The 10,966-nt window shown below is 45.8% G+C and overlaps 1 protein-coding gene across 3 annotated transcripts; it reads left to right on the forward strand.

The window, feature by feature from the left end:
* The first annotated feature begins 4,771 nt into the window (after nt 1-4,771).
* On the forward strand, nt 4,772-10,342 carry FST (follistatin). Of its 3 annotated transcripts, none has more exons than XM_004456175.5 (6): nt 4,772-5,281; nt 7,165-7,356; nt 7,736-7,954; nt 8,271-8,495; nt 9,162-9,392; nt 9,860-10,342. In XM_004456175.5, coding segments are annotated over exons 1-6 (954 nt in total). In that variant the 5' UTR covers nt 4,772-5,196; the 3' UTR covers nt 9,862-10,342. The 3 variants fall into 3 exon arrangements, with proteins under 3 accessions (XP_004456232.1, XP_058164895.1, XP_004456231.1); XM_058308912.2 differs by having other exon boundaries at nt 4,822-5,281; nt 9,165-9,392; nt 10,127-10,342; XM_004456174.5 differs by having other exon boundaries at nt 4,848-5,281; nt 10,127-10,342.
* The last annotated feature ends 624 nt before the right edge of the window (nt 10,343-10,966 follow it).

Genomic DNA, 10,966 nt, shown 5'->3' on the forward strand with positions numbered 1-10,966 from the left:
TTAAAAAGAAATAGGGAGTATCACAAAGAAAGGGGGAATAGCAGCAGGTGAGGTATGAGAGCCCTGTATGATATTATATATATATATATATATATATATATATATATATATATACACGTTTGTTTTGTAAGTTCACAACTATTACTATACACTTACTGTTTTTTGTCTGTAATATACTTCAATAAATTAAAATAATAATAAAATAATACATTTAAATAGGGGGAAACTGATGTAGCTCAGTGCCTGGGCGCTTGCTTCCCACGTACAAGGTCCTGGGTTCATTCCCCGGTACCTCCAAATAAAAGAGAGGGTTCTCCATGATTGGCTCTACATAATACCAAAGCAGCACTAAAAAGATAAAAATTCAGTTAGTCAATTTTTTTCTTAGTACTGTATAAAAAGCCTATATTTTGATGACTTTTGTGAAAAAAACTTAACTAGTAGTTTGGACATCTTGAATAAATATTGCTTTTATGTACTCACATTTCTTAACTTTTCAGTTCCGTAACAATTCAGCCAATACAGAACTGTTTTCCCCCACCCCACCTCAAACTCTCAATCTAGCACTACAAAGTTGCACAATTTCAAAGACCATAATGCGTTAAGTAACTGTTTTTGTACCTAGAATAACACAATCTGATTTTAACATAATTGCAACCTATTTGTCAAATGCTTAAATTCTGTTCCTTAATCAAGATTGGTTATTTGCATTGAAAATTCAATATTCATTTTGCAAAACACCTAACTTCCAAAAAATTTGATGTTTAAGGCAAAAAATAAAAGCTAGTCAGTGCATCACTTTCAAATTGTCCACACACCACCTCATGCTACCCCCTCCATATTCTCCTTTTAGGGACTGAAATTTAGCCAGGTCAGTTTAGTCTCAAACAACAATTTCATATGATTTCAAGTAGCTGTCTCGGAGCTAGATTGAGTCATTTGCTAAACTCTAATATTTTAAATTTATAAACTTCAGAAGGAAGATATCTTTTGAAACTGACAAAAGACAATCAGAGAACAGCAATCTTTTTGTGTGCTGCCCAGAAACTCAGTTACAAAGTGGTCCTATTGTGTTTCTCATAATTTACATTTACTTTTTTGGCAAAGCAGAAAGGAAAATAAGATGGCAAATTTGGAAGCAAGCAATAAAAAAGAAAGAAGGCATTTTTATTTTAAAATGTCCCCTTGACATTTAGATATCTACAAACCCAATATTTAACATTTACAGGAGATAAAAAAGTAAAAGAAACAGCAGCTGTTTTTTCGTGAAGTCATTGAACAGGTGTGATACCATTTCATACTGCTGAAATTGGTGGATCTCTTACCGATGTCCACAGGAGACCATAAGAACCAGTATTGACCTGTGTCTCATTTCCTTGGATACAGCCAGAAAATAACCTGGGAGAACAAGATTCCCAATGAACGATCTGGGCAGATTTGGAGTAGACATTCCATTCCCCCAAACAGATCAATACTATCCAAGGTGCAACTGAAAAACAGGATGAGCTTGTATCATTAAACAAACAACCAGTCTGCTTATTCACAAGGGCAAAAGCAATACAGCATTTGTGTTTTGCACAGTGTGTTTGCCAGTGACCTCAACCCTGACCTGCGGGCCATCATCTCTGGAGTGAGAAATAATTCTGTGTTGGGTCTGCCTCTGGCCCGGAAGACTCATATGAGTGGTGGCATTTTTTACAATGAGACCTACTGTGTCTGCTTGTGCCTAGCCAAGACAATGACATGATGCCAAAACAACTAGTCAATGCAGTCAATCTAGTCAAACAGTCAGCCAGAGTATTTGGCATTATATAGACAGAGAAAAAAAGACTGGATTTCTACTTTTTACCTAATTAAACCGTCATTGTGTGGTTAGATCTTGGATTAAATGAATTCAGAAAATGTTTATAACACCAGCTGCTTATGGATAAATCAAATATGTGTTATATATAGTATATATTTGTTTTTTAAGAGGTACTGGCAATTGAACCCTGCACATCATACATGTGAAGCAGGTGCTCAACCACTGAGCTACACTTGCTCCACAAACCAAATATTTTATTCAAAGATCCAGATAAATCTTTTTATGTTAACCAAAAGGAGTTGCCTCTATTCTGTTTCATTTAGCCATGTAGACTCCCTCAAAATAATATTCGTACATACTTGTATACCCTACTTATTTCAATATATTATATGTGCATAAGTAAATGAACAAGATTTAAATCAAATAAAGACATGCAAGTTACATCACTATTTTCATTTTTAGAGGGTTATAAGAGAAAAGTATGATCTTGCCTCTTCAAAATCAATCTTCTCACTAGCATTAAGAAATAAACTGTGGTCTAAAATGTGACCCTATATTCCTCTAGGCAAAGTTACTTCATATAGGACTGGGCATGACTAAAATTTCACATTTTGGATGGTCCTAGGATGAAAGTCTAAGAAAAACCTGCCAGAAAAATTCTGAAAAATCAGAATTTGGCAGATTCAGGACTAGTAAATGTATTTAACAGGGACCAAATATAAAATCATTTAAATTTGTTCAGATATTATAAATATTTTCATGGTCATTAATAGCCCCTCCAAAAGATCCAACTACCCACCAGCTAAGATCTCTTATGTCTTTAGATTAGATTTACTTTCCAGCTTTAGAAATATGGCTTGATATCCCTGGCTAAAACAGAAGCTATATCTTTTGGCACTATTAAAAAGACTAGTTTCTACAGAAAAAAAAAAGTCAAGTAACAAAAATAGTTACCCTCCTTCCTTCATCTAAGTTTACCAAAAAAAAAAAAAAAAAAAAAAAAAGCTTTGAAGGGGAAAACCCCCACCCCAGTATTTTACTGTATAAGAGCTATAGCCACCTCCCTGAATAAAGAAATAAACTCAGCTTTGGAACTCTGCCATTAAGTGGCGGCTCCTGCAAAGGGGACAGTCTGCTATTAATTGTTAATGTCGTCTGCCATTAGAGGGCACTAAACAACTCTACATTAATGCTGCATTTGGAGGGAAGAGAGAAAGGGAGACGGGAAAAGAAAGAAGGGTGGGAGAAGGGGGGGTGAGAATAGGGGCAGAGTCAGGGAAGAAGGAGGGAAAGAGAGAAGAAGGGAACGGGTGGGCGAACCCAAGGGAAAGAGGGAGAAGCGGAAAGAGAGAGAATGAATCTGGAAAGATTAAGGAGGACGTGGAGCCCCCAGAGCCGTCTGAAGTGAGCAAAACGCCAGCCTCCCCCGGCCGCCCCCGCCCCTCCCCTGCCGTCCTCACGACGGTAATTATAAAGCGAAAAGCAGCGACGAGGTCACAGGTTTTTACCAGCCTTCGGCACCGAATGCGCGCGGTGCAGGTGCGGCGGCCGCGGGGCTTTGTGATTCATGCCCACTTTCCAAGGGGGGTTTGGGCCCGTCTGAGAGGCACCCAAACAACTGTCTTCTAATATTAGCACGGCTGTATTTCGGGATCTATTATAGTCTGTCCAGACAGATCCCATTGTAATGGGATCTTTTATTAAAAGATTAGCACTATCTCCTGCAGTTGGTGGAAAAAAATCTGTTATCACTGAGTTATTTGCAGTTGTGGAGGGGGTGAGAGGGGGGTTAATGTAGATGGGGGACGGGAGGGCGAGAGGAGGGCTGTGGGGGGTGGCGTGGGGGGTGTTGCTGAGGAGGGCGAAGCGGGGAGGATTTGAAATCCGTAGAACAAATCCCAGCGACCTACGAATGTCCAAGAATTTTGTCTGCATTCTTCGCTGTCTGTTGTCCTTCGGGTTTCAGAGGCGAAAAGGACAGAAATTTAAAAGGCAGCTTTGGAATAAACAATATAGCATTTTCCGTGAAGTAATCGTTTTATATAAAAGGAAATATCGCCTCCTCAGTTTCATTCAGCGGTGCCAAAAATGTTATAAATGAGAGACCCGCCAACTTTCAGCAAAGAATGCCAGGCACTGTGCTTAATAAACTGAAGCTACAGAAGTTCATTATCGATGTTGCAATCTTTTTTATTCCGCGAACCGAGAGAGAGAGCGAGCGAGCCGAGACAGACGGAGACACACAGGACAGAAACTGGGGAGTCTCCGAGCTGGGGAGGAGGGGCAGACCGCCTACGTCGGCGCCCCCGCTCGGGGCTCCGATTCCAGACGCCGCGAAGTGAAAGGGGAGAAAAGAAAGGGAGAGGGCGCGACTGTAAGGGGCGGGGGGTGGGGGGGGTGGGGGGGGGGGTGGCGGGCTTGAGGTGTAAAACATTTTTGTTTGCTTCTGACTCGTTGAGACGAGGGCCATGTCAATGGACCGCTTCGCCAGGTTGGAAGGTACCGGGGCCGGGGATCTTAGCAACAACTCCGAGATGAGGCTGGCAACAAAGTAAGGCACGCACCGAGCCAGACACAAAACCTCGCCGGGTCCCGCGCCCAGACTGCGGGGGCCTAAAACCGCAGCGCATTCCGCTCCGAGGGGAGCGGGATATTTCAGCAGCTCGGGGCTCTCTGGGTGTTTGCAAAGTCTTTCTGGAGCGGAGGAGCAGCCGGGAGGAGACCAGCTCCCGGGTTCCCCCCCGCTCCGCCCGCCGCCGCCTCCTCCAGCGTCCCCACCGCGCCCTCACTCACACACTCAGCGCGCGCGCGCGCGCACACACACACACACACACGCCACCCCGGGCGCGCCGGCTCGCCTGCGAGCGACAGCGTGCAGGACTTGAAGTGGGTGTTCTTCCCCACTCCCCACCCCCGAAGCGTCGCCCCCACCCCCCCGCCCCGGTCGCCTTCCCCCTCCCTCTCGCTCCTACGCAAATAAGAACTCGGCAATTCCCCTCCTGCCGCTTTGATTTCGGGCACCTCCAACAGATAATTGGGAAGGGTTTCCAGAAGGTGGGAAATGTCACCTGATTCACACTGAACTTTTAAAAGCTCCCCACCCCCAAGAAGCCGCGCACACCCTCGCTCGCGGCCGCCCTCCCACAGCCCCACACACTGGGAGACCGCCCACCGCAAACCGCGGAGACCCCCGTCTAGATTTAAAGCGCGGCTGCGCCCGGCTTCTGACGTCCATTGAATCGCGCGGGCCGCCGGCGGCGAGCGCCGGACTGAGCCGGGATCGCTGCGCCCTCCGTCGCTCGCCTCTGCGACGCGCGCCGCCTGCCCGAGCCACCCGCCGCCGCGCCCGCTCCTCGTGCCGCCGCGCTCCTTGCCCCGCGCCTGCCCCTAAGATGGTCCGTCCGAGGCATCAGCCCGGCGGGCTCTGCCTCCTGCTGCTGCTGCTCTGCCAGTTCATGGAGGACCGTAGCGCCCACGGTAAGCGAAGGGGATGCGCAGGGGGAGGCTCGGCTGAGGGCTGGAGTTTGTACTTTTCTGTCGTCTCCACTTGGTCTGTTCTCAGCAACGCTGCTCTGGGAAGATCTTGGACCCATTTAACTACTCCGGGATGGAGAGGAGTGGGAAAACTGAAGGCAGTGACACTTTAGGTCTGGAAGAGGAGTTGGAAGGTCGGTTATCCTTAAAAAGGAAAGGGAGCGAGCTGGAGTCTCTCGCAGTAGTTAGGGTTAGATGCTCCAAGTTCTGGCCCTAATGAGTTCTAGATGTTATCTCCCCTGCTGGCTCGAAGAAGGGGACAAGCGTGAGTAGCCCGGAGATTTCAGTCGACACATTTGCAATCTAACATTTCTTCCTCCAACGTCTTTTAAAACATGACTGGGGGAAAGGACGACACTGAATTTTCCTCGGTAGCTGGGGGACGTGGTTTCAGAAACTTTTCCCAAACTTGGAAATGTGGGTGCTAAAAGAGAAGTAGCTTTCTGCCTAGTGGATGCTTCTTCCCAACCCACTCCCACCCACCACCGATCCCGCAAAAGAAATAAATAACCCAAATTATTCATCCGCAGTGTTTTAAGAGTAGTTTACTTTTTTCCCCCTCTTTTGCCTCCTTCCTCTGACTTTTAACTTTCTATGGGACATTGAGGAGCCCACAACTGATTTAATTCTGAGGTGGGTTAAGAACAAGTTTCTAAAGTTGGTCTTTTAAAATTAGATTAGTGTATTTCAATTAGTCTTTGGGGAGATTTTTTTTTTTTTAATGATAATAATAATAGCAGTTTGCGGTCCAGTTGTTGGGTAAGTCCTATTGGTGATTCTACGAGAGGTTCTCCCGACCAAAATCCGGACATTGAAAAGCGGGGGAGAAATCGCCAAAATTTCTTGGTGGGTATCAGATAGGCATGTGTAACTGTGAAATTGTGGGACGCTTCTCCCACCCCCTTCTTTATTTGCCCTCTATACTTCTTCTGAGACAGAATGCGTAACTTTCCCTGCTTTTGGCGTGACCATTTTAAATGTGTTGAGAACTGCCCGCTGGGCACTGCTCCTAGCCGTCTGCAGACTCCGCGCTGGGTTGCCGGCCTTTCGGGGCAAGGCACTGCCTCAGTGCCGGGACGTGGGCGCCGGGGTAAGGCAACCCTCGCAGATTTCGAAAGATCTCGGCGGCCGCGGGCGTCCTCCGGGCCCGGCGGATTGCAAAACGGGCCCGTCGGGCGAGCTGCGCCTCGAGGCCGCGCCGGGGCACCCGGCCTGGCTCCTTTTTTTTTTTTTTTTTTTTTTTTTTTTTTCCTTCTCTCTCTCTCTTTTTGCTTTCATTTTTCACAAGTGCCTTTTGCTTGATCTGATCCTGCGCGTGTCGGTCTCTGTCCTTCTCAAGTTCTCCTACTTTCTTAACCTCTGTCACAAGTAATACCCGTACCGCCTACATGAAACCAACATGTAAAAACATCCGTCGCATCCTGTTTTTGTCAGGTTCTTTAATCTGCTGTTCGAGTCGCTGCAGGTTATGAAATGGGACGAATAAAAGTAAACAGTCTAGTAAAAGTCAATGCAAGCTGCACGTGTTGTGTCTGGGTCACCGGTAACTGACATTGATATGGCTGGGGCGCTCTGGCTCCTCGCCCTCGCCCTCCCTCCCCCTCGCCCACCTCCCACCTCTGGGATCTGGGCCTTTTTTCCCTCACTTTCCCCACCCCCTGCCCCCTTCGATTTATTTTCTGCCTTTCTCCCCACTCTCTCTCGTCCCCTCCTCCACGCTCCTCCCCTCCCCGTGCCCACCCGTGCTCCTGCCCTCGCAGCTCGCCGCCTCCCTCCCCCTACCCCGCCCCACACTCACCCACCTCCCCACCCCTGTCTCTTCGCAGCTGGGAATTGCTGGCTCCGCCAGGCGAAGAACGGCCGCTGCCAGGTCCTGTACAAGACAGAGCTGAGCAAGGAGGAGTGCTGCAGCACCGGCCGCCTGAGCACCTCCTGGACCGAGGAGGATGTGAATGATAACACGCTCTTCAAGTGGATGATTTTCAACGGGGGCGCCCCCAATTGCATCCCCTGTAAAGGTAGGATTCTTCCTCCCCAGCTCGGGCCCTCAGTAGAGGGCGTCTCACCCTCAGCTACCCACTGCCCGGCTGGGGTTTGGGACTAGAAGAGCTTTGTTGGGTGGGTTCCCCCTTCGGTCCCCCAGCACCGGTAATCGGTTGCGGTCGAATCCCGCCTGTTAGACGCTGTGGGCAAAGCAGGGGAGGCAGACGTCCCCGGACTTCTTAGCCAAGTGTCGCCAAGTGAAGCCAGGTCTTCGAGAGAGATTTGGGCATCAGGGGCTAAGCCCTCAGTCCCAACCCCTACCCCAGCCCTTTAGGCAAGGCACCTGCGGCCGGCCTGGCTGACCGGCGGACTGCCTGGCCCTGCTTCTAATTTGTGTCTCTTTCCAACTCACAGAAACGTGCGAGAACGTGGACTGCGGACCCGGGAAAAAATGCCGAATGAACAAGAAGAACAAACCCCGCTGCGTCTGTGCCCCGGATTGTTCCAACATCACCTGGAAGGGCCCCGTGTGTGGGCTGGACGGGAAAACCTACCGCAACGAATGTGCCCTCCTCAAGGCCAAATGTAAAGAGCAGCCAGAACTGGAAGTCCAGTATCAGGGCAAATGTAAAAGTAGGTCCTACCCTTTTTGTGCAAGACCCTACTCCCGCCCCCTGCCCCATGTTCCCTACCCCGGCTTCAGGTATGGTGTAGTCCACAGTAAGAGCCTTTTAATAATGATGATGATGGTGATAGTAGTGACAGCAAATAGAAAAGCCCTTTTCTAACTCTAAAGGCTCATTGAGAATGAAAGGACCAGTCTAGAGCCCTCGATTCTCCCTTGAAAGCCACAGGGCTCCCAAGGTGCCTTTCAAAAGCTGGATGCTGCTTCAGTTCCATGATTTCCTCAATCATATACCTATTAATATATACGTCCTCTTTATTTTAGAGACCTGTCGGGATGTTTTCTGTCCAGGGAGCTCTACCTGTGTGGTGGACCAGACCAATAATGCCTACTGTGTGACATGTAATAGAATTTGCCCAGAGCCTGCCTCCTCTGAACAGTTTCTCTGTGGAAATGACGGAGTGACCTACCCCAGCGCCTGTCACCTGAGAAAGGCTACCTGCTTGCTGGGCAGATCGATTGGACTAGCCTACGAGGGAAAGTGTATCAGTAGGTATTCTGGATTGAGTAAGGAAAAGAGGAAACAGTGAATCGAGAAGGCTAATCCTAGTATTATGGCTGAGGCTTTAACCAATGGAGCCCGTACACATAGTTTCACCAGAGAGAGAAACACTCTCCAGTCTGGGTAAACTATCTTGACCACAGCATTTCTTCATGGAAATCAGTCTTCCAGAAGCATTGGCGTATATATTCAAAGGTCATCAAGAAGCAGCAAATGATTTTCCATCTTAGAAAACTTAGAAGTCACTTAATTTTACAAGTTTGTTGGTTTTTTTTTTAAGTGCTAGACTTGCTGGAGGAGAGATGTAATTACTTAACAGCTCCTATAGTCTGTTATCAGATCCCAATAGCTAATGGAATTCTTTCTTTTTTAAAAGATCCTACTTATGGGAAATAATCAGATACATATTTAGTTCAAGGATATTATGAAATGCTGTTCCAAAAATTACTATTTTTGTGCACTAATGTATGTTAAGAGGCTGTGGGTGTGGGTGTGTCTTTGAGTTTCAGCTTTATAATAAAGCATTTTTGTCTAATAGCTCTATTACCCTCATTGTTGAAAAATTATAAACTGTTTATATTTATTGTTAGGGCATTGTTGAAAGGGAGAAAAGGGAAGATCCATTTATTCATCACAGATGTATTATATTCCAGAAGCAAAGTCTTGTGAAGACATCCAGTGCACTGGCGGAAAAAAATGTTTATGGGATTTCAAAGTTGGCAGAGGCCGGTGTTCTCTCTGTGACGAGCTGTGCCCTGAGAGTAAGTCTGATGAGCCTGTCTGTGCCAGTGACAATGCCACTTATGCCAGTGAGTGCGCCATGAAAGAGGCTGCCTGTTCCTCAGGTGTGCTGCTGGAAGTAAAGCACTCTGGATCTTGCAACTGTAAGTACAATTTTTAACCTTACTGCAATTTAAGGCTTTCCCAGGCAAGCCCTAGGGAATGGAGACTTAAAAAGCACGCCAACCTCCCACATAAGCCCATTTCTATTTAACTTAGGAAGCTGCTAATTTTCACCAGCAATTCAGTGATCCACAGAAGAGTTCCCTGGAATGTTTCCTAGCTTTTAGGACTATTTCAGATATCAGCAATGGGGTTGCCTCTAAAAACCTATTTCTAGTCATTTGCCCTATTTCTTTTGCTTTAGTCATGTGCCTTACTGTTTGCTTTATTAATCCTTGAATCTAAACTAACTGCTTCAAAAGTTTTTTGTTTTTTTTTTTTCTCCAAAGACAGCTTTATATTATCACACATGGGCTGCTGCTTTTCGCAGTTGCCTCTACTAACTCTGAATTTAAGGACCCAAAGCAGTTATACCTAGAACACAAGCGCGCTTTTTATCTGATTTCAGGAATCTGCCCGTAAAACCTGAGCCATTGATTCTTCAGAACTTTCTGCAGTTTTTTGACTTCATAGATTTATGTTTAAAAAAAATTTGTAAAAACTTATTGCATAACAGCAGATGCCAAAAAAAAAAAAAAAGCATCTCACTGCAAGTCAAATAAATGCAACGCTGTAATATGGCTGTATCAGAGGGCTTTGAAAACATACACTGAGCTGCTTCTGCGCTGTTGTTGTCCATATTTAAACAACAGCTCCCCTGTATTCCCCCATCTAGCCATTTCGGAAGACACCGAGGAAGAGGAAGAAGATGAAGACCAGGACTACAGCTTTCCTATATCTTCCATTCTAGAGTGGTAAACCCTCCATCAGTGTTCAGTGTTGACATAGCCTTTGGGCAAAACATAAAAAAAGAGAGAGCGAGAAAGAAAGAAGAAAAAATATATTGTCCATACTGTAAATAAGTGTATGCTTATTTATTTGGGGGGAAAACTATACATAAAGGACCTTTGTCCTAAAGCTCTCTCCCAGGCCACCTTGTTACTCATTGGACATGGAGAGACAGTCATTGTGAGGTCTACTGGATGAGGCCTGTAGTTGAAACTTGTAGACATTTATTTATACTGTGTCATGTTTTATAATTTATACATAAGATGTCTGGTTGACTGTACACCTTGTTTTTGAAGAAATATATTCGTGAAAGGAAGAGCAGTTGTTATTTATTGTGAGGCCTCTTGCTTGTAAAGTAAAACCTTTTTTTTTCCTTGTAAACCATTTAAATCCATTCCTGACTATTCACTCACTCATCTGTCTCCCTTCATTTCACCGTTGTTAGGTTCTTTTCCATTTTAACAAACTTGCATGTCAGTTTCTGTCATGTTTATTTATTGGATTCTCTGCTGCCTGTTCTGTACATACATGCTCCCTCAGGTTTTGTTTACAAGGAATCTTGACTGACCAAAAGGCATTTTATGCAAGGTACAGTGGATACATCTTCAAGGAAATTCCTGTTTCAGTTCTCTTGTTATAAGGAAGACATTTGAGAGAAAGGAGGTGATAGCAGTGTTAAAATTCTAAGGAAGTACTTTTGAGATGTTACAGATCCAAAGAAACTGAG

This window comes from Dasypus novemcinctus, chromosome 2, assembly GCF_030445035.2.
Source record: "Dasypus novemcinctus isolate mDasNov1 chromosome 2, mDasNov1.1.hap2, whole genome shotgun sequence".
Lineage (NCBI taxonomy): Eukaryota > Metazoa > Chordata > Mammalia > Cingulata > Dasypodidae > Dasypus > Dasypus novemcinctus.

Coding starts and splice junctions, on each gene's coding strand:
- FST (XM_004456174.5), top strand. CDS start 5,197: ATGGTCCGTCCGAGGCATCAGCCCGGCGGGCTCTGCCTCCTGCTGCTG. Junction 7,357..7,735: donor CAATTGCATCCCCTGTAAAG/GTAGGATTCTTC, acceptor TCCAACTCACAG/AAACGTGCGAGAACGTGGAC. Junction 7,955..8,270: donor GTATCAGGGCAAATGTAAAA/GTAGGTCCTACC, acceptor TCTTTATTTTAG/AGACCTGTCGGGATGTTTTC.